Source organism: Equus quagga, chromosome 6 (assembly GCF_021613505.1).
Source record: "Equus quagga isolate Etosha38 chromosome 6, UCLA_HA_Equagga_1.0, whole genome shotgun sequence".
In the NCBI taxonomy this organism is placed as follows: domain Eukaryota; kingdom Metazoa; phylum Chordata; class Mammalia; order Perissodactyla; family Equidae; genus Equus; species Equus quagga.
Genome location: NC_060272.1, coordinates 2,619,402 through 2,642,129, shown reverse-complemented (window position 1 = coordinate 2,642,129; position 22,728 = coordinate 2,619,402). Strand labels below are relative to the sequence as shown.

At 61.0% G+C, this 22,728-nt stretch overlaps 1 protein-coding gene across 17 annotated transcripts in view; it reads left to right on the top strand.

The window, feature by feature from the left end:
- The window catches only part of MCF2L (MCF.2 cell line derived transforming sequence like), a 174,244-nt gene that overhangs the window by 87,193 nt on the left and 64,323 nt on the right, over nucleotides 1–22,728 (top strand). The window contains exon 1 of one of the 17 annotated variants that reach the window (XM_046664015.1): nucleotides 177–332. The exons of 11 other annotated variants lie outside the window; for them this stretch is intronic. In XM_046664015.1, the coding sequence (XP_046519971.1) occupies nucleotides 305–332 (28 nt within the window). In that variant the 5' untranslated portion in view covers nucleotides 177–304. 5 more of the 17 variants (XM_046664019.1, XM_046664022.1, XM_046664009.1 and 2 more) reach the window with 5 other exon arrangements.

The window sequence follows — 22,728 nt, the reverse complement described above, 5'->3', positions numbered from 1 at the left end:
GCCAGCTCCCCTGAGTGCCGGTGCCAGGAGCCCCGCCCACCTGCCGGCGCAGGGTGGACCTGTTTCCACCTCTGGGCTCCTGACAAGGAGCCGCCTGCCAGGAGTCTGAGTCGCTCCGCCCTCTCCCGCCCCCACGGAACTCCTGCTTGGCCCTTTAGACACACCCGCCACCCAGCTGGCCTGGTCGTCCCCGGTGAGGGCCTGGGTACAAGCTGGGGTCCAGCCCTGGGGCCGCTTTCCTCTGAGCGGCGTGGCTGGGGTCCTGTGGCCCCTGGGAACCGAGTGATGACTGTGAGCCTGGAGCATGAGGTCACTTGTTCTGCACCTCTCAGGTGAGGAAACTGAGGCCCAGCTCGGTGGTCAGATTTAGAATCTGGACTTCCCATCGAGAGCGCCCGGGGTCCTGAGACCGAGACCACCAAGGTCCAGCCCAGAAAGGCACGTGTCACCTGTCTTCACCTTCCTGAGTCCAGCACACCGGACGGCCCTGTGTGCCCTCCAGGTCATGGTGTGGGGGGTGAGTACTGGCCACCCACCACCCACAGCCCCCAGCTCCCCAGGCCACAGCCCGCTCCAGTCCAGCCCTGAGGCATCCACGGATGGGCTGAGCCTCACCCTCCAGTGTCCGTGGCCAGGGTGGCATGTGGTTCGACCCACGGCTCCAGCTGTGTTTGCTCTCTGACTGCGGATCTGCCCACAGCCCCGCCCGGATCGATCAGGTTTGTGAAATGGCTTGTTGACCTAGGAGGAGGAGCTGCTCCCTGCCCAAGTCGCTTCTGCCCATGTTGGGGCTTGTGCAGCACAAATGGAGCGGCTGTGCCTGCCGCCCTCGGGTGGGAATGGTGGGTCGTCCATAAACACTCGGTCCAGGCCCCGCCCGGAAGCGGAGAGGCTCATTGTTGAGAGCGATGGTATCTGGAGCTGTGAGTCTGTTTTTCCAATCAGGCGTGGAGAGTGTTCCTGCTCAGCGTGGGAGCCGCCCGGCCCTCTGCCAGCCCCTGCAGCTGGCGCTTCTGCCCCGGGCCCTGCGGGAGGGGGTCCGGAGCCCCTCGTGCGAATTCTGTCCAAACTGCCAGGTATCTGCTGGAGCCCGCCAGTCCAGCCACGGCTCCGACCGTCTTTCCTCCTCGTGCTCCTTACCCCTCCACGTAACACATTAGCACGCACCCCGATATCGGCTTCATACGCGCTTGTTGGGGTCCGTAGAGAAAACAGGCAAAGATAAGAGCAAGGACTGGAGGTAAGATGGTTCGCACCCCTGCTGGACCCGCCACTCACCGCCGCTGAGCGCTGGACTCATCACGCTGGGCCTGGGGAGAGAAAACTTAATGCATAAATGACTGGGAAACGGGACTCGAAAGTGCAGTAACACACCAGACAGGGTGGTGCTAAGAGGAAGGCCCCTGGGGCCGGGGTGTGGGGTGAGGGCTGGCGAGGGGGCTGGGTCCACGCCGGCTTGGAGGGGGCCACTGACTTGATTTCCCAAGCTGCTTGGCCTGCCAGAGTTGGTGTGAAGAGGGAAGGAAGGGAAGCCTCAGAGGAGCAGAGAAGAAGGTTGTGGCTGCATGGGCCCTGTCCTGGCCCCGGCACCGTGCGCTCGGCTCTCTGTGGCACCAGAGCCGTTGCAGGAGGGCCACGGAGCGCATGTGTCGCTGTGTGGACGTATTTGGCTGGGGCGCCCAATTTCACGCGTCTGTCTTGTGTTGCCCCTAACAGTAAACGATGTGGAAACCAGACAGCAGCCAGCGCCTCCCACGGGAGGCGGTCAGACCCCTGGCGCTGGAATCCCACAGACAGAAGCGGGTGGAGCTCCGTGTCCCAGTGCACATCTGCGACCCGATGTGGTGGGAAGCGGGTCTCCAGTGTGTGCGCTCAGAGCCAGCGAGGCCAAGCTGGTCTGAAGTTCTGGCAGAGGAGAGGAGGTGGCGGTCGCCCGTGCTGGCTCCCACTGCAGCAGCGTGGCCGGCTGCCTAGAGCACAGTCCTCTGTGGTAGCCTCCCGTGACTGCGACGGACCAAGAGCACGTCGGGCCCGTGAGCCCCTGGCCAGCTGCCTTCTCCTCAGGCTCACTGTGGCCTCAGCCCAGAGGGCATGAGCGGTCATGGATCTGAGAAGCAGGAGCCCTGTTGCTTGTGGTGGCCGCCCGTCCATGAGTTGGAAGCCCATGGATGGGCGCTGAGGCCCAGCCTGTGAGGAGCCCGTGGGGCAGGCAGCCCCCTTCCTGCCTTTACAGGAGCCTGCAGGCCAGGCTCCAAAATGAGACCAACAGACATCTTCGGGGCGGGTAAAGGAATCCAGAAGAAAGAGCTGCTTGGGGCGTGGGGCGTGGGGCCTGGCCAGGCTAGACCCCTGAGCCAGGAGGTGGGACCTGGGGCGGTGTGGGGTCTGCGGGTCAGGGCGGAGTCTGTGCAAAGCAGTGGAGACCGGATACTCGGGGCTCCCAAGGCCACTGGTGGTTTGACTGGCTTCTCTTCCTGAATCCTGTGCAAGAAACCCAGTCAAGACGATGATGGTCCCTGGGGAAGGGGTTGGTCCAGGCCCCGCCTCGGGGTTGGGAACCACTGTAGGCCCTGGAGGTGGGCTCCTGCTAACCAGGCGAAGGGCATGGAGAAGCTGAGGGCGGTGGGAGAGTGCGGGAGCCCCCTCGGTGGTCTCTTAGCCTCGGGGCTTGTGCCTCAGGGAAGCTCGTCTGTGCTTATAAATCACCCAGTTACGGAATACACGCCAAGGTCCAAGGGATTTAAATGGCGAGAAGTGGAATATTAATGCTTTTTAATTCTACTAAAAATGTATGAAAAACACTTCTGCTCTCACTACAAAAATATGTTTTAAGTGTGCGTCATCTGACTCAACAGGCTTCGTAGTTTTTCCGCGTCTGATGTCATGGATCAAAGCCGGTTCAGCGCTCAGCGAGCGCCACTTTTAGTGAAATTGTTCTCACGGCCGTCGTGGCTGAAACGGGAGCGCGTGCAGCGGGCGGGTCGCTGTCCCCATCCGAGGTTTTCAGTCTCCTTCAGCAGTTACGCAGGTGGCGGTCAAGTTCAGCTTCCTGGCGTCTAGAAAACTCCTGTCTTTATTAATGCTGTTGTGTTGTTCTTGCGGACTAATTAGAAGGTGTCGTGTTTTTATGTTTCAGTGGGTTTATGTTTCGTGGGGTCGAACTCACTGTAACTGTTCAGCTGGATCATTTTGTTGGGAAACTTGCCTTAGTGCGTGTGAGGTTTTTAAATCATTCTGTTGAGGTCGTGATGGTTCATAGCGTCGTGTGATTCGTGTGTGGGTCTTTAACCTGAGAAGCTCTGTTTGGAAGATGCCCTCCCCTTAGTGGAAATGTGGTTGCTTCTCACTTGGGATTAAACGCGCTGGCCTGACAGTTTTCCTTCTTCTGGGCGCCGTCTTGCCAGATCTGATGGGACGGTCGCGGTTTCCTGCCTGAGTGATGCTGTCGGCGCATCGTGGTCGTCTGTTCGTTCCTGCTCTGGAGTCTTGAGTCTGCGGTCGGCCTTAGGTGAGGGCTGGAGGGTGCGGTCTGCAGAGTCCCTGGGTTGGGTGCACAGAACCGTGGTGCTGCGTGTGCCGAGAGCTAGCCCCAGGGGACAAGCTGGTCTGCCAGGCCCTCTGCGTGGTGGCTGCCCACCCTTTGGGTCCCCACCCCGTGACGGCACGTGGCCCAAGGTTGGGAGGCCCAGGCACCCCTGGTATAGCGGTTTCCTGCTGTGTCCACAGCTGGAACTTGTGGTAGAAGTGGGGAGATGGAGGTGGGATGGTCACGGCTGGCTGGCCGGCTGGCCAGTCACACAGGGTCAGCCTGAGGGCCCGCATGTCCCCCGAGAAGTCTGCTTTTTATCCTGTGACAGTGGGTTGACTTTGGGGGCAGAGAAAATGCGTTCGGCTTAGGAGAGCCGAGTGGACAGACTGCAGGACACGAGAGCCCAGGGCAGAGCCCCAGGGAGCAGCAGCAGCTAAGGTGGGAAGGAGCAGCACTGTAACAATGGGGGAGCTGAAGGACGGGGAGGAGGGCAAGGACTCGAGAGGAGGGTGGGGAGGACGTGGGAGGAGGACGTGGGAGGGGCACAGTGAGTTCACAGGAGGGGGACAGCGTGGGGACAGAGGACTGAGCAGCCCGTGTCCGGCTTCGCCTGCTCCTGGAGGCTTTGCTGAGCCAACCGCTGAGCAGCGACACCTGCCTCCAGGGTTGCCATGACGACGAAACCAGGCCAGGTGGTGAGGGAGGCCTGAGCAGATAAGGGCGCAGCCTCGAGGTGCTCCTCTCGCCGTGCCGCCCAGCAGAAGAGGCCGGGCGCCCAACACTTCGGCTCTGCTCTCTGCGGCATTCTGGATCTGGAGCCTATTTTAAAGTTATACAGTATTTTTCTAAGGTTCGAAGGGACACAGTTTTGCCCACAGGGAGACTGTTCTGTGTTTTGGTTGGCTTTTCCTCCCTCCTACGGGGAAGGACTAATGCCCAGCTCCTGTAAATACTTGAGCTCAGCTGGGCAGGAGGTGGGGTGCCGCCCACCGGGGAGCCGCCCACCTCAGGCTGCAGGTTCTCAGGGCTGGGCCAGCCTTCACGGCCGTGTACACTGTGTGTGTTTGAAGTATGACGTGGCATGTACCTGTGCTGAATACTGCAGGTTTGACAGCAATGCTGTGTTTCCTGAAATAGATGAACAGTGAAGCGGGCTGTCCACCATTTCCTTCCAGCTCAGGACCGCAGGGTCCCGGCACATTCAGACCGGGAGACTCTGGCCCTCCCTTCGAACCACCCTTCTCCCGGAGGGGCGTCAGCAGGCCTCGGCCCCAGAACTGCTCTCGGGGAAACAGACCTTCGGAGCCAGGATCCTGTTTCTGTGCCTTTAACTGGCAGCCGGAAATGAGCAAGGCCTGCGTCTCGCCCGGGAGCCGTGATCTGTGGCTTCCAGGCCCCGTCCTGTCCCATCAGGCCTCGTGTTCTCTCGATGTTCTGCAGGGCCTCACTCTCTCCTTCTTGTGTGGTTGCATGCCTGCACTGTTGGAACCTATGAAATTGTCTTTTTAGGGCTGGCCCTGTGGCATAGTGGTTAAGTTTGGCACATGTCCCACTTACAAAATGGGGGAAGATGTTAGTTCAGGGATGATCATCCTAAAGCAAAAAAAGAGGAAGATGAGGGCCGGCCCAGCGGCGTATGGTTAAGTTCACATGCTCCACTTTGGTGGCCCAGGTTCACAGGTTTGAATCCCGGGCATCGACCTACACCACTCAGCCATGCTGTGGCCATGACCCACATACAAAATAGGAGATGATGGCACAGATAGTAGCTCAGGGACAATCTTCCTCAAGCCAAGAAAAGAAAAAAAAGAAAAAGAAGAAATTGTCCACAAAACCCTCTGACCTGACACAGTGAAGCATGTTTATGTCTCAGGCAAACACCCTCTCTGCCTGGCAGCCACGCCCTGTGCACAGGCTCTTGTCCTGGACAAGCGCTCGCTGGCCAGCTGGTGGCTCATTCACAGCCCATCAGACGAGGGAGAACGTGAAACGGGGGGTGGGACGCTGCCCGTTTATGAGAAGAGTGACTAACTTACCATCAGCTGCTCAGGGCTGATGGTCACTAACCCCCAGCGATGACCAGGCCCCTGCAGCCTGTGTGTCAGCTGCTCACGGGCGCCGCTCCAGGCTCAGCTGTCCCCACAGTGAGTGTTGTCCCCACACCCAGGGCCGACCTCTGAGGCTCCATGAGGCTACAGCTACTGAGCCGGTTCCCAGAGCCAGCATCTGGCCCTGGAGACTTTGCCAGAAATGCCTGCATGCCCTTTGGCCTCACACCTGCCCACACCCCCTCCCCACGAGGGCCGGTGTGCGTTCACTCCTTACCTGATGCACACTCTCAAGAGAACGTCACCTGGTAGAGGTGAAAACAGAGAGGAGAACCGGTGGTCCTTGAACTGACAGCTCAGCGAGAATAAAGCCCTGGTGGGCTGCCAGGGGGAAGCAACACAGTTGGTGGTGGAGACTGAGGCCAAGCGCAGGGCGTGGGGAACGGCGATGAGTGCACAGGGCGCTGACTGCTGGAATGAGGGGCTCAGAGACCTCCTGGGCAGCAGAGTCACGGAAGAGCTGACCTCGCACCAGAATTCCACACTCTGGGCCTCTCAGGGCTGCAGGGGGGCGAGGAGAGTGCATTCTGGAGAAAGTGTCCACACAGCTTTGTCTCCCGTCTCCTCACTTCTGCTCCTGCCTGCTGTGGTCACATTCCTTTAACACGCATTCATCACGCACCTGCCACGTGGCAGGCACGGCTCTGAGTGCCAGAGATGCAACAGGGAGCCGGAGGGACAAAGAGCTCGGCCATGGAGGCTGAGTCCTGGTGGGTTAGCACCAGACACAAGTGTGGCGAGATGGGCATGAGCTGTGGGCATGGCGGGTGAGGACGGGCTGGGGACATGCGGAGATGGGTCACAGTGGAGGGGGGCAGCGAGGGTGGCTCCCTGGGCAGGAGACGGCGGGCAAGACTGTAGGTGGGCGAAGGCGTCACTCGGTGGACATTGGGGTGGAGAGACCAGCCGAGCCAATTGAGCACTGGGGATTTGTTTCCCCGGACCCTTCAGTGCCCGCGGCCTGTGCTGGGAAATAGTGCGAGCACATGGGGTGTGCACTGCCCCCTGCCTCTGGGACGCCCTCCTCCGCTAGGAACACTGGGGTCCGACCCTTCCCTTCTAGTCCCTGCGCCTCCTGGAGCAGGTGGCTCGATTTCTTGGATGAATGAGACACATGTCCTTAGAGGGAAAACCTCAGGCAGACCAGCAGCTTCCTTTTAAACGCTGTGTCTGGTTCCGAAGGGGACCAGCTCTAAAGGAGAGCAAATGCTTGTTTCATATGGACTCCAGCGTGGTGTGTTCTGGATTGTTCTGCGGAAGTGCATGGCAACCATTAGAAACCCGCCCAACCCATGCTTCCCAAGCCGCTGGCCTTGGAGGCCGTGTCTCTGTGCAGTGGCCTGGGCGTGTGCCTTGGGTGCAGCCGGTCCGTGAACCCAGAGACAGAGGTGCTGGCTCGGGACGGCCAGGGTTGGTTTTTGTATTGGAAAGTGTCCCCAGCAGCCAAGTGCATGAGCCGAGGGCAAGTGGCGTCTCCAACCATGAGGATGAGTGAGGAGTGTGGTGACGGGCCTAGAGGCCAGGCTCTCGACCCTGACGGGGTCTCTCCTGAGTCTAAGGGTCAGGAGCTGCCTGGGGGACTGGGCCTGGGTCCTCTTCGAGCGTGTCCTTCTAGAATGGGGGAAGCCAGGATGGAGGGGCAGGCGAGGCCGAATGTGAGCCCTGTGCATCCCCGGGTGCAGCTCCCCTTTCTTGCCCCCGATGTGCCATTGGGCTTGTCTGCTGGAGCAGCAGGCCGAGAGCACTGAGCCGGATGCTGGGAGGCCTTCTGGCCGAGGGATGTCAGGGAGCTGCCTCCACAGGGACAGGCATGTCTGCTGGCCCTCCCCGGTGCGGTGCAGACGGCCCCGGTCTGGTCACAGGGACCATGGGGCTGCTGTCGCCCTCCTGCTTCGCAGGGCACCTGAGCATCTGCCGAGTGCCTGGGAGACACAGGGACCACAGGGAGCAGAGCGGGGAGCACGGTGAGAGAGCGAGTGAGTGGTTAGATGGGTGCCCCGCAGCCCCTCCCTCAGCCGCCTGGCGCCTCTCGTCCTTGCTCCTTGCATTTGTAACTCCTATCTCAGAACAGTCGTCTGCGCTGTCTGTTACCCATTTGATGTGCATGCGCCACGTGCTAGATGTGTGAGGCTCCCTCGGTCCTGGGAGCCCTGCCCAGGGCCATGGGGAGCTGCACCAGGGGCTCCGGAAAGGAGGGAAGCAGGGCGTGGCCATGGGTGGTCTCCGCAGGAGGTCAGACCCCAGCCGGCTCCCAGCATTGCGGGAGAAGGCCGTGCTCCACGTGACAAGGACCTGCCTGTGGTGTGTGCTGGGGGCTGGGGGTGAGGCAGTGCTGCGAAGCTGCTGTGGGAGCCCCGCAGTGAAGGGCCTCGCCCGCCCGCTGGGAGCTTGCGCCCTGGTCTGCTCAGCTGCCTCTCGGTTCCCAGTCTCTGGGGCCGTGATGTAAGCGCTGTGCTTGCGGAAGACTCTGCCATGTCAGAGGGGGAGGGGGCGGCTGAGGAGGGTGTCAAGAGAAGAGGATTGGACCCCCCCAGCAGAGACAGGGCAGAACCGGAGCCACGTGACAGGGAGGTGCAGCGGGTGTGGCAGCTACCACTGCAGCAACAAGGGCCCCGATAGCGGGAGCGTGCCCAACCCCATGGCCTCCACTTGGGGGCTCCGCCCAGGGCCCAGGCTGGCAGGAAAGCACGTCTGCAACATTATATTTGGATGGCAGACATGGGGACAAACCACATGCCGGTGGACGCTTCTGCGCTCTTGTCTCATGAGCCAGGAACAGTCCTGATCCAGTTTAAAGGGCTGCCCCGTCCCCAGGTTGGTCCGCTGCAGCGCTAGGCTCAGGCGCCGGGCCCCTTCAGCCCCTTGGGCTCTTCCTGCTCAAAATCTGGTCCATAGGCCAGCGGCCCCGCATCCCCAGGGAGCTCGTTAGCATCTCAGGCCCGCCCCCCCTCCCCTGCAGAATCAAAACCCGCATTTTAATGAACTCCCCAGGGGTTCCCCCATGGCAGCCACCCCCCTTTTTACATTTCCCTGTTGGCAGCCCCCAAGGGCGTGCTGAGGTCTCAGCTGCTGAGGACCTGCTCCACATGTGAACATGAGTGCAACACGCAGCTTTCAAAGGCGCTCACTGACAGGTGGACGGACAGGGAGAGCCGTGTAAGGCAGCCTCTGAGCACCCTACTTTCCAGCGCGTCTCCTCCAGTGAGGGGTCAGGTCCGGACCCCCAAGGCTCCACGTGCCCCGGGCCAGCCCTGCCCCTCGCCCTGCCGCCTGCCCGGCTTAGGGACAGCGCTGAGCGCGGGGCTCCCGCAGGGAGGGTTGAGACGGGCGGTGCGGGCTGGAGCCGCCGCAGGAAGCTCACTGCCGCTGGGCTGGCAACAGTTAACCGGCCGAGGGCAGGATAGGTGAGCCGGCCGTGGGCTGCGCATCAGGCCCCTCAAACCCCAGGCCCTCAGGAGCTGCCAGGCTGCATCTGCAGAGCCCCAGGGGTCCACGTCCTCTCGCAGGCGGCCCAAAGATGGAGCCCAGCCGCCTTCCTTTGTGCGCCCAGAACGGGCGTTCTGCGAGGCAGGTCGCCGCCTCCTGACGCCGGCGCGTTGGCGGCCGCAGCATGACCTTAAGCCTCATCTCCGTGCTGTCGCAGGATATCTCCGGGCTGTGGCTCCTGCTGAAGGCGAGCACAGGTGCGTCTGGCCTCGCGTTGGTGCTTGCTGTGGGGCGACGGTGCGTGGGGGGCGGGGGGACCAGGGACCTCCTGGTCGCCCACGTAGGCGGCTGCAGAGACTGAGTCGGCGGTCTGGCCTGTAGGTGGGATCCAGGCTGGGGCGGTACCGATGCAGGTGGCAGTGGCAGTCCCCCTCCTGGGGGTGGGGGCGTGTCGGGCGCCACGGGCTGGTTTGGGGCTGTGGCCCCCGGCTTCTCTCCCTGCCTGGGGTGCCCCTGGGGAGCCGCTCACTGGGCCTGCCCTGGGAATGAAGGGGCACAGTCGCACGCACACCCTGGGAGCCACCAGAATGCACCCCTGCTGGGGCTCCTTTGTTTGAGCTTTCCCATAGACACGGTGCGCGTGCAGCAGGGAGCCACAGAGCCTGGGAGAGAGGGCAGCAGTCCCTGGCGGTGATCCCGGGCCAGTGCCGTCCCCCGGTGTCCATGTACCCTGCACACCATTGAAGGCCTCTCTCTGGGCGAGCAGGGTTCAGGACCGGGCGGTCCCAGCCTGTGGATGGTGAGGGCCCGTCCTGGGGGATCTGTGTGGTCCTCATGTGTTGTCCCTGCTCCCGTCTCATCGGAGGGTGGGTGCTTCTGAGATGCCCGTGGGGACGGAGGACAAAGACCTGGGATGGGCCCTGCCCTGGCCTGAGCAGAGGGGACTGTGTGGGTCTCCTTGTGCTTCTGAGGATGAAAGAGCATTCATTGTGAAGCAGTTTGTCTTAAGTACGTTTTCCAGCAGGTACTTCTGCCAAGGATTGATGGGTAATTCATAAAACAAGTATTCTTGTAAATTTTAATCAATCAGTCAAAGCTTGGCTGTCCGTGACAGCTAATAAACATCTACAGTTTCCAGTTTTACAGTGAAGAGACTGGGTGTGTGAAGAATGGCTGAGTAAATGAGTTTCCCTGGCAGATAAGATTCAGAGACCATGAGGGGCTCAGGTGGCCCCACGGAAAGTCAAAATCACTCATTTTTAAATGCGGAACACGAGCTCTTGGACGTGTGGGAAGAGCTGCTTTCATGTCTGAATTCAGTGTCACTGGGACAATGCCAGAAGGATCCTAAAAGGATGCTCTCTCGCACGCAGCTCGTCTGGGATGGTAGGAACTTCTCCCGTGTGTGGCGCTCTGTGTGAGGTCGCCCAGATGTCCTCTGCCGAGGGTGTGTCCCTGTTGTGTTGTGGGAGGACTCTCCGGTGTGGCCAAACGGAATCATTCTTGATGCCCATTTGTTTTCCTAAATAGAAATTAGTTGGGGCCAGCCCCTTGGCCAAGTGGTTAAGTTCACGTGCTCCACTTTGGCAGTCCAGGTTTTCTCCGGTTTGGATCCTGAGCGCGGACATGGCACCGCGTCCCACATGCCACAACTAGAAGGACCCACAAGTGAAATATACAACCATGTACCAGGGGGCTTTGGGGAGAAGAAGAAGGGAAAAAGAAGAAGATTGGCAACAGATGTTAGCTCAGGTGCCCAAAAAAAAGAAATTAGTTTTAATTCTTCTAACTTTCCCTTAAAATTCTTAGTTTTTCTAGCTCATGCTTTATTTTTAAGATGAACAGGCTCTCGAATAAACATCCGAGGAAGTTCGGTGTAATTATGGGTTGGGAGGCTTTTTCCCCGTCTCTAGAAACAGTTTGCTGTTTTCCTACCAAAAAGAAGCGTCTATGACTTATGAGGAAATAGATGCTGGTGCGTCTGGGGGGTCTTTCCCTCAATGATGATGCCGAGGGTACGTCCAGAGTGTGTGCTCGGGGCTTGTGTAACAGGATGCTGACTTCATTGGCGCCTGCTGTTTACAAACAAGGTCACGTGCTTCTCCTGGTCAAGGGGGACGGGAGGAAGCCTGCGGAAGGTTGGTACCTGGCGGGTCAGGGGCTGGGCGAGAGCAGAGGGGCGTGGTGAGAGTGAGGAGAGTGACACGGGAGACCCGGGCTGGCTTGCTGTTCCAGCCCACCCAGAGCCCCTGCTGAGTGGGGAGGCAGGTTGGAGCCGCTGCCTCGTGCCAGGGACAGGGGTCTCCTGTCGCGTCACTCGTGAAATCAGTGAGGTCAACAGGTGTGCATGACCCGCCACCCCAAACCCGATCCCCTCCCTCCTCCCTCCACCTCCCTCCTCCCTCCACCTCCCTCCTCCCTCCACCTCCCTCCTCCCACTCCTTGTCCCTCTCTCCCTCTCTGTCTGGTTTCTGTCTCTCCCTCCCTCTGTCTCTCTCTGTGACTCTGTCTCTACTTCTTTCTCTCTCTGTCTGTCCCTCCCTCCCTCCCTGCCTCTCTATTTCCCTGTCTCAGTCTCACCTTCTCTGTGTCTGTCTTTCTCTCCCCTTTCTCTCCATTCCTGTTTCTCTCTGTGTCTCTGTGTCTATTTCTCTGTCTCTCTGCTTCTCTGTCTTTGTCTCTGTCTGTCTCTGTCTGTCGCTCACATGCTTCGTGTCTCTCCCTGTCCCGTGTGCCTGACCAGCTGTGGTCCCGAGGCCAGCCTCCTGGTGGAGCAGATCCCTGGAGCGCATGTGCCCTGTTCTGCTCTGAGCCACCCCGTCTGGCGGGGGGGGGAGGGGGACCCCATCACATGGGCCACCCATCCCCTCGCCCCGCGGCCCCCCTCCTCCACTCCCTGCGTCGTTGTTTCTGTCGGTTGGGTGTGTGTTTTGGTGAAGGTTAATGCAGCTTCTTATTCCTTCTTAGCTTATGGAATTCTCGGCACTTGGAAGGGGGGTGAACGTGCTCATCTGCGGTCTAGGCAGGAACTTGGGAGTTTTCGAGGGACCTGGTGTTGGTGGTGGGAGCGGCCGTCCTCCCTCATGTGGCGTGCTCCCAGAGCAGATCCCGACAGCAGATGCATGTGAGCGTTGCCCGCGAGCCCCCGGCCTCGGAGGGGGAGGCGCGACCCTGCGGGAGTCAGCGGATGTTCCCCTGATCTCAAGTTCTGTTCTGAGATGTGGACTAGAGAGCGTTTCAGAACCAGGAGAAGAGAAGGAAGCTGCCTGAGAAACCTGCTTTATTCCGAACCAGCGGGCTCGTGTGTGCGCTGCGTTTGTGTGTGTTGTATGTGGCATCTGTGTGTAGTGTGTGCGTGTGTGCATGTGTGTGTGAGGCATGTAAACCACACCTACCACTCCAGTCAGCAGAGGTGCAGACGCCTGGGAACCTGAAGTTGGGGCACGCTGGGGACCAGTGTGCGGGGACTCAGGCCGCACTGTGGGAGGGGCCAGTGGCGGCCGGCACAGCATGCCGGTGGGGCCCAGCGTCCAGGAGGCTGGGCTGTAGCCAGGGCAAGGTGGCCGCCGTGTTGTCGGGACACTGCTCCAGGCATGAGGGCCGGCTGACTGAAGGGGGCCTGCACGCTGGTTATAGGCAGACTGAGGCCGCGCTGGTGCTCTTCCCGCTCCGTCCTCCACCCCAAGTCTGCTCAGGCCCCGGCTTATTGGATGCATGTCCTGCGGCCAGCTGTCTTCAGCATGACAGCTTAGCACTTCCTCCCCGTGGAGCTCAGGCCACCATGAGCCCCATGGAGTCCTTGGACGGGCCGCAGTGGGCAGCCCTGTCCTGTGTCATCTTCAGAGGGACTGGAATCTCCCGGTGGCTTGCTCATCTGGACCCAGTCCTCATCCCGTGGATGGCTTGTTTTCACCCCACTGGCTACACTGCAGGTGAGGCGTGCACCAGGCCTGGCCATGTAGAGTGTAGACTGAACAACCAGCGCAGCCGGCAGGTCCCATCTAATTGGGTGCCAAGGGGAGACGCTCAGAGGTGGAGCAGAGCCCCTGCAGGGACGTGGGACATCCCCACCGGGGGCGTGGGCAGAGCAGCTCAGCTTTGTGGAGGTCTGGCCTGCTGTGCACGAGACCTGCTCTTTTCTCCAGGGACTTGGGTCAGGGGGCATGGGTACCTAAGCGGCAGCGTTCCCTGAATTAGCCGGATCCTCTCAGCCTTGGACCCAGGAGAAGGGCACCTGGAGCACGGCGTACCTCCGGAGGTCGTTGCCCGCTGAAGGAGCAGGGCATCAAGTGACATCCAGGCCTCAGAGACGGCCTCCTGCCGTGTGCTGTTCCCAGGCTGGCTCGCTCTCACACACGCCTCTCACCTGGATGCGCGCTTGCCAGCTCTGGGGTCCCAGGGGTGGGGGCAGCGCTGGCTCCCCCGTCAGGTGGGCCTGAGCCGGAACGCGTGATGTAATGCCCTCGGTGGGCTTGTGGGGCCGCATGAGCCGGTCCCCGGGAAATACCTCTCCTGGTCCTGGGACCAGATGCAAACTTCACGGGGAGGGGTGTCATCAACAACAGTGAAAGGTCCTCAGACGCCTGGCGCTGAGACCCCGGAGCTGATCCTCAAATCCGGTACATGAGGCTGGAGGGGGTTTCAGCAACGGAGCGAGCACAGCCCTCCAGGTGTGAGTTTCCCCTCCGCCTTACCTGGCCCACCTGTCCCCCCGCTTCCTGCTGGCTCGGCAGACGGCTGGCAGGTCTCCATGGGCCACCCTGGCCCCATACAACCTTCCTGGCCCTGGCGGCTGGGTCCCCGACACCCCTCCCAGCCAGAGCCTCCCGACATGCGGGTCTCACTCCCCGGACAGGCCCGTGTGGGGCAGGATCAGTGAGGCCGGCCGTCTGCGCTCCAGGTCCAGGGTCACCGGCCTGCCTGCCTGTCTTTTGTGCCCCCTGGGCCACACGGTGGGCAGGGCCAGCTACCCCTGCTCCCGGGTGTGTGGCCTCGGGGTCTGGGTTCGCTGGGACCTTTGTGGCACCGAGCGGTTTGGTGACTAAAACACATGCTGCGCTTCTCGGCTCTCTGGCCGCCTCCCTCCGCCCCCTCCCTGCGCGTGAAGACAGGTCTGTGTTAGTGATGCTGCCGTCGGGTTTCCGATCTGCTGCCACAGCAGACGTCTGAAGGTGTGTTTCCCAAAGCGCCACCCAGAGCCCGTCCCGGCCCTCCTGCCAGGCCCCTCACACTGCTTCTTGTTTTGGTGGCAGTGTGAACATCCAGGTTCCCTGCATCCCCTCGCCGGCTTCTCCCTGGCCGTGCGTGGTCCTGGCGGGCGAGCCGTGAGCTCCGGGTTCCGTCCTTGCTGCCCCCACAGGCAAGGGCGCCCTCCCACCTGCTGCCCCGCCGCTCAGAGCACGAGCTTCCGGGATGTTCTCATCCCCTCACTTTGGTTTCCAAACCCACACGTGCGGACTTTGCCCCGTGGCCCTTGAGGCCACACGGCCGGACACTGGATTAAACAGAGCTGTGGCTCCTCGAGTGGGAATTTCAAACCAAAAAGTCCCTGTGGTGTTTGCCGCCGTCCTCTGTCCTTGGCTGACTCCTCCTCTCCCTCAGGGCGCTGTGAGTGGAGGGAATCCCGCAGTCTGCACTGGGAGTGCGTCTCAGGGCGCTTCTGGGAGAGGTGACGGCCAGCTGGAACCGCAGGGGTTCCTGGAAGGTCAGGGCATGTGATGGTGGCCTCCTCCGGGAGGCCCGGCTCTGGCTGCAGCACTGCTGTGTGGGCGTGAGGAGGCCTCGCCCGTGGTTGGGGGGCTCCCGTCTCAGTCTCGATGGGACCCAAGGGCCCTTGGTCCATGCGGGCTTTCAGGCAAAAACAGACACCGTGAGCCCAGGAAGCGACGGCCCAGCTGAGCCGTGCTCACGGCGACCACACGGGGACAGAGTTTAAGGAAAGGGGCAGTTTGGTAAAAATAGTCAGGCCACACAGCCCCCCGGTCTCTCCCGTTGGACTGCCTGCTGCCCTCCTTCCCAGCCTGCCCCATCCTCATGCTGGGGAGACCCCGCCCGCACGCCTTGATGGCGCCAGGCTGCGTGACCTGCTAGCACCTCGGTGAGCAGGGTGAGCAGCCTCCTGAGGCCTCAGTCACCAGCCTTTGGGGGCCGGGCAGCTGAGGGTGGCACTGGAGGCCTGACACCTCAGTCCATACGAGGAGGAGGGAGCTCACAGAGGCCCTCCCACCATGCGCCATCCTCTCCCACGAGGACTCGCCCGTTCCCAGCAGCTGCATGGTGGCGCCCCTCACGGCTGGCCCCGGGGGACAGGGTGGGGGCTGGGGGTCTTGCCCGCTCACAAAGCAGAAATGAAGCCATGGGGGAGGGACGGGAGCAAAGGTCCAGGGACCCCAGGAGCAGGAGGACCAGCACATGGCATGTGCCACGCGGCCACGCTCATCCTGAATCCAGCCTCGGTCCTGGCCCAGCGTGTGACACTGTGTCCCTGTGTCCCCAGCTCTGCAGGCACCAGCTCCTTCAGCTTCAAATGCAGGGACTTGACTCTTGAACCCAACTGCCCTCTTAGGATGCCCTGCCCCCATGCTGGGAGGCCCCGGCCTCGTCCAGGGCAGCGGGGGAGGGAGTGGGGGCCCCCAGCCCCATGCCAGCCACAGTCCTTCAGAGACCCCAGGCCACCCCAGGCAGGAAGGCCCGAGGAGAACGTGGCCACATGAAACCCTGTTGTCCCCTTTAGTCCTCCCGCCCCCGCAGGACCAGCCTCCCCGCCTGTGCTCCTCGGCAGCCAGCTGTCCTGGGATGTCCTAGTGCTGTTATGAAATGTCCCCTTGTGGAGCCCTCGGGTGGATTGAAATGTCTTTTTCTTAAAAGCCAAACCAAAGTCAAATTGCAGTGGTGACATGATGCCGGCCAGGGCATGGGGCAGACCGTCCATCCCCAGGCATTAGTAAGAAAGACCCACTGCGCACCAGACACCACACTGTAAATGTTCGCTCAACGCACAAACCACCTGGAATTCCGCTGGGTGCCACGATTGTCCTGATTTTACAGACGAGGAGGCCAGCTCAGAGAGGTTAAGTCACGTGCCCAAGGCCACACAGCTCCTGACTGCCTCTGGAGCCCTGGCCCACTTCCGGGAAACCAGAGATCCCTGTGCATAAAGTAAAGTGAAACGTGGCCCCGGGTTCCAGCCCCCGTCAAAGCGACTCAGAGGGGACGGCACAGAGGCGAGAGCTGTTCCGCAGACAGCACGTCTTTGTGAACCTGGGGACAATGTGCAGTCAGTCCTCAGGCGCAGAGACGCTGACAGTTAACTCGCTTGTCTGCGTCCTGTCCTGCTGGCTTTCTGGGAGTGGGGGCCCCCACCTGGCGCCACACCAGCCGTCCGCGGGCTTGGTGACGGCAGTCCCGGGTCACCCGCCGCCTGCCCGCCCGCCGCGGAGGGTCTGTGTGAGACCTTGAGTCGGGTTTTAAGGCTGTGACGGAGGGGAACTGACAGGCTCGAGATGGTTTAAACGCGTCTGCCGATCGCTGGACGTCGCTTTGACCACGGACGCGAGATCTGCCATCTGGGTGAGCGAGGCCCCTGGGGCCTGCTGTCCCTGTCACCCACCCTGAGCCAGGTGACCAGGCTCCAGACGCCGCTTCCCCTGCGTCTCGGTGACTTTGCGCTCTTCCCCACGGCTCTCTGGCCGAGCCTCCCCCCAGCTTAGAAGAGCCCCCCTCTTAGCAGCTCTGCTCGCTAAACCCCACCCCTGAGAGTCACCCACCCAGACGCCGCCTTGCCGGCTGGCACCCTCACACCCCCTGCTTTGAGCTGCTGCACCTGGAATCGCCCCGTCACTTCTGCGTGGCCTCAAGCAACTCACTCAACCTCTCTCGGTCTTCGTGTGCTCATCCAAAAAATGGGATCATAGTGTTGCCTCCTTTGGGAAGTTGTGACAATTAAATACATCGATCCATAAAAAGTACTTAGTCACAGTTGTACTGCAACTGTTTCTCCTATAATTACAGATCTCCTGTGTGAACCAATTAAAATGTAATGTAGTTGCTCCAGACTCCTGAGTTTAAGAGGTTCCCACATTTCTCTTGTACTGTCCACTATGCCGGCTGGTTGTGGTAGAGATGTTCCAGACATACTTGCTTTCTGGGTTAAGACCTTGGTGGGTTTTTGTTTTTGTTTTTTGCTGAGGAAGACTGGCCCTGAGCTAACATCTGTGCCAATCTTCCTCTGTTTTGTAGTGGGATGCTGTCACAGCATGGCTGATGAGTGGTATGTAGATCTGAGCCCAGGATCAGAAGCTGTGAATCCTAGGCCACCACAACAGAGTGCATGAACTTAACCACTATGCCACCGGGCCGGCCCCTGTTTCTTTTTGCTTTAGTCTGTGCCGCTGGCCCAGCGGGTGCTGTGTTGGAATCTACATCAGATTTTTTCATTTTCCTAAGTACTAGGTAGAGCAGCACTTCCCCAGTGCGTGGTTCCTGCATTAACTCTGCAGGAGTCGGACGACGTTGCATGCACCCTCCCCCCACCACGCGACGTTGCATGCACCCTCCCCCCACCACGACGATCCGCGGTCGGTTAAGCCTGGGGGGTGGCCTCTTGGAGTCCCTGGGACGGGAGTTTGTCGCTGGTGCTTCCCACGCTTGTCCGACTCTGCAGCCTTCCGTCCCGATCGTGGAGGAGGCTCTGCGGGACGCGTTAGAAATGACGTCTGGGAGTCCCACCCCAGAGCCCCAGCGGTGGCAGCCGGAGCCCCAGGAAGGCTCGTGCTGGCAGGTGTCAGGTGGGCTGGGAGCACTGCCCACGTTGCTGCAGGTCTCACGGGCAGGGCCTTGTCCCGTGTGCCATCCATGCTCCCTGCTGGAGCTGCCGGGGGCCCGTGTGGAGGGTTCTGCGGCCCGCGGGGTCTGTTGTCTGCGTTGGCAGAGAGGAGGCGTGCGGCTCTGAGCCCAGGGTCTGCTGAGGCTCTGCTTCCCGCGGGACCAGGCGGAGGTAGCAGTTAACTTCCCGGGACGTGCTCCCAAAGCTGAGACGTTGCTTCCAGAGCACATGGTGGGAATGTCCACAGCTGGGGTGTAAAGCCTGCGTAGGGGCATTGTAGCCAGGGCCCCATGCAGCGCCTGGCAAACTGCCACCCAGGTGGTCTTTTCCGAGGGCAGAGCCCCTCATAAAGTGGGTGTGATGAGTGAGTGGACAGAAACACGTCCTCATCCCTGAGTGTCCTTAGCGCAACCTCTGGTCTGTTGTCCGTCAGACCTTAGCGTCAGCATCTCTGTGGGTGACCCCTGGCCTGGCCTGAGATCCCCTGAGCGGTGGGGCCGGCTTGGGGGGGACGGGACAGAGAACACGCAGCGTGGAGAGGCCCGCTTCCTGTGGCTTCTGCGCACCTGCCACGGCGAGGTGCGGAGTCCTGCGCAGGCTTGGGTGGCAGACAGGTGGGCTGGGTGGGCGCCCGGCCCTGGAAGACACAGGTCTGGAGGCTGTGCCGTGAGGGCTCGCGGGGTCTCGGGGGCACGCTGGGCCCAAGGGCTTCCGGTGGGATCTGCGTGGTGTGCTGGCCCCGCCCCCACACGGGAGAGTTCTGATTCTGTCCAGCTTCCTGGTTCCACCCAGTGGGTGCGTGTGGACCCACCCCTCCTTGGGGGGCCGTGCTCTCCCTGATGACGATTTTGGCTGAGCATCTTTTCATGTGTGGCCTATGTTTGCTTGTTTGTTTTTTAAAGATTGGAACCTGAGCTAACAACTCTTGCCAATCTTTTTTTTCTTTTCCTCCCCAAATCCCCCCAGTACATAGTTGTATGTTTTAGTTGTGGGTCCTTCTAGTTGTGGCATGTGGGACGCTGCCTCAATGTGGCCTAATGAGCTGTGCTGTGTCCGCGCCCAGGAGCCAAACCCTGGGCTGCTGAAGCGGAGCAAGTGTGTGAACTTAACCACTCGGCCTGCGGCCTTTGGTTTTAAGGTTTATCAGGATCTGCTTTCTGAGATTAGCATATCAGAGAACGTTTGTGAACAACGCGAGTGAACGATGCTTTGTGTGTGACGTGGAACATTTACACCTAATCCGACAGCAAATGACCACTAAAAATACACAGGATGTGTCGTGAAAATTCAGCACCCAGGTCACCGCCAACCTCAGGCATCTCGAGTGGCCATCACAGGCCTCCCTGGGACATAAATAGGGAGGGAGGGTCTCTGCCCCGACCATGGGGATGCCGACAGCTGGCCGGGTGCGATGCCTACGTGCCCCACCCACGGCGCTGGACACGGCTCCTCCGTGCTCAGTGTGGACTTTACCCCGTGGCCTCCTTTCCTCCTGCCGCACACACTCGCTCTTGGTTGGAGGTTCCTGGGTGGGCTTGGCGGCGTGGGGATCCCACCCAAGTGGTGGTGAAGTAACCCGCTGGCTCTCCACCTGGGGCTGTGAAAAGACGTCGCCTTTGTGTTTTTATTGAGAATAAATGGAAGCCTCTGGGTGTGGACTTGGAGGCGGACAGAAGCCAGAGAAGAGAGTTAGCTCTTGAGGGGCTTCGTGCCCAGGCCCCTCCCCAGCAGCTGAGCCCTTTGAGCAGCCTTTCTCAGGCTCCTGTCTCTCTTCAAGCGGCCACCAGGGTCACCAGTGACCAGCAGGGCCCGGCCTTTGAACGTGGGTTGAAGCCACTCCCTGCACACGGGGGCTCCCTGACCCGGGATGCGGGGCATCTGTAAGTGGGTTTTCAGGGTCCCACCAGCTTTAAATCTGCCCCAGCCCCTGTCACCACTTGTTTCCTCGCTGCCTGAGACGGCCACTCTGAACAAAGCGGAGGCTCAGATGTCCCTTCAAGGGGACGGGATGGGCGAGATGCTGCCCGGCGTCCCCTCTGAAGTGGTTGTCCTAAAATAAAGCAGACCCCTCAGCCAGTTGGCGAGAGGAAGGCAGTCCCCTGGGGCTGTCCAGTTGTTCCAGGATGAAAGATCTGAGATAGAAGAACAGTGCCACCGCCTGGACGCTGAGGCCGCAGCCCGGGCAAGCCAGGCTCCGGGCAACGACGTGGTGTGAATGAGTTTCCGCGGTCAGGGTTTCCCCCCTTTGTTCTCTCCTAGAACCGAGCTGGTCTCAGGACAGTCAAGACAGCGCGAGCCGGGGGTGAGTCCCACTGGAGGGGTCAGCCGGCTGTTGTCCCTGCCGTGCGCCCGAGAGAGCCGCCTCCCAGGTGGGCTCCCAGAGCCGGTGCAGGGGCCACATCAGCCCATGGACCCTGCGCCTGGTCCCCCTGTCCCCCCGCCCTGTGGGGGCCCCAAAGGGCAGCGCTGTCCTCCCCCACCCTCCGAGTCGAGGCCCTTCCTGCCGTCCGTCCTCAAGGGGGTAATTGCCTGGAGTCTCCATTCACGTCTGGCGAGACAGGATGTGGGAGCCGGTGCTGGTTGTCTGGGGGGCTTTGTGCTCACACAGAGCCGCTCTGTGAGGAGCTGGGCCCTGCCTGACCCTGCCATTGAGCCGCGGGTGGGTGACCCACTTCCTGTCCCAGACTCCTGACCCCAGAGCCCCAGACACACACGGCAGGGGAGGCACGATGGTGTCCCCTCATGCTTCTCCATCTCCGTCTGCGTGGGGTCGCAGGGTGACTCCTCCATGAACTATGTAGAGTGGACGAAGAGCCTGCAAACCCATCAGCACAGAGAGCAACACCACCTGTCCTGGTGAGAGGAAGGTGCAGGGTCACAGTGCGGACGGGGACGTGCCCGGGTACTCTGCTCTCAGGGCCCGCTGTCCACAGGAGGCGCCACGTGGCCGTGGAGGTCGAGGGCCTTAGCACCCGTGGGAAGACGTCCTTCCTTGTTTCCACTGTACGAGGAGCGGTCGGTGGCCATTTAAGATGTGTGTCCGTCAGTGGGGCCCACCCTTGTGCGGTTTCCAACACGCTGTGTGCAGAGTTACTCTGTTTTTCAACCTAAAGTAGGGGTTTGGTCCAAGGCACAGCGTCAGAGTTAGTTCTGCCGCAGGAAGTGCAGTGTCGGGCTCTGCAGCCGCAGCCTGGGGGTGGACGCACGGTGGCCGTCTGTGGTCTGGGGCTCCCGGTCTGTGCCCTGAGGGCCTGCGATAAGCGAGAGGTAGGGGGACCGGCCTATGTGACAGCAGAGGGACCTCTGCCGAATTAGCTGGATTCCGGGTGATGCTCAGAAGCCGGAAAGTGAGACTAGACTGGCAGAGATGGGAGAGCATTACAGAGGGGCAGCTTGTGCAAAGGCCCTGAAGCTGGAAGGACCTCAGCCCATTTGAGGAACTCCTAGAATGCGAGGTGACCAGCGCCTGGAGAGGAGGGTGGGTGAGGAGGCCCCACAGACGTGCCTCGATGGAACCAAATTCACGATGATGATGGTCCAGCCAGTGAGCCTGTTGCTGGATCACAGAAGGTACTGGAAGGGTCAGTAATATCAGTTCTCTCGGACACAGGGGAACGCCGCCTGCCATTGGGGGAGCTGGACACCGAGGACAGGCAGCCCAGGGTGCCCGTCAGTGAGTTCTGGATGAGGGTCTGCTCGAGGGAGGAGGGGCTCCGCCGAGGGCTCTGGGATCAGAATCGAGTCTCAGAACGACGTGGACGTCCCACCGTTGGTGCCTCGCACGCATCTCTTCTCTGAGTTGGCGACATCTGGGCGTTGAGTCTTGGCGGGAGAGCTCGAGAGCCAGGGCGGGTTCCCCAGGATCATGGCCCAGCATCCGCCTCGTCACCGATGGTGGGCCCCGCCTGTTGAAGGCCCTGCCCGCCACTGTGTCCTGCCGCTTCCGCTGCCCCTGGAATGTCTCCAGGCTCAGAGCGCCCCTTGCTCTGGGGCCTGCATGTTGGTGACGTGCTGCCCGGGTTGCAGAGGTTGAGTCTGAGGAAAGGGAGTGCGGGTTCTGTATTTGGTAGTCGGGAGAAGGAAAACGCAGCGTGGAATCAGCCGGCAGCCCCCGAACCAGCTGGCAGCCCCCGAACCAGCTGCGTATCGGTCCCAGCGAGCACATTCCATGCCCATGAGGTGTGGACGGCCACGATCACCTCATCTGGGACCTGAACCAGTAGTTCCGGCTCTCCCCGAGCGGGTGTTTCCAGCCCTGTTTTCCTCCCACCAGAGAAAGCCTCTGAGACGTTTCGCGGGGAGGTGGCGTGCCGCCCCGGCTGCCTGGGGGAGGCCAGGGACCTGTTGAGTTTGATGCGCATTCCCTGATGTTCGTTTCCTGACCCTGAATGCCGCAGCCGCCCTGTGGGGCCCTGGCCAGTCCAGGCACCCTGGCCTGGTCACTTGCTCGTCAGCACAGGCAGAGCCCAGGGCAGGCCCGTCGTCACGGTTGCCATTTTCACACATGACACCACCGGGATCTGTGGGGCCGCCTGCGTGTCTGTCACCTGTTCACACTTGCTTGTCTGCGAGACTGGAAGAGCAGGGTCAAGGCTCGTTGGCACGGAGAGCATTTCGCTGCCTCCGCTGGAATTTTCAGGGTGGAAGAGCTCCGTGTGCCGCATCCCAGGCTGTTGGGGGCCTGCGTCTTAGACTGGGGTAGAGGAGCCCACCTTTAAGCGACTTGCAGGTCGTCAGAGTGAGTCATGACTCTCTTCAGAGAAACTGTGTTAATATTCAGGACCGCAGGTTTTCCCATACAGCTGGGGTCTGGGGACATAAGACACTGGCCGTCAGCCACG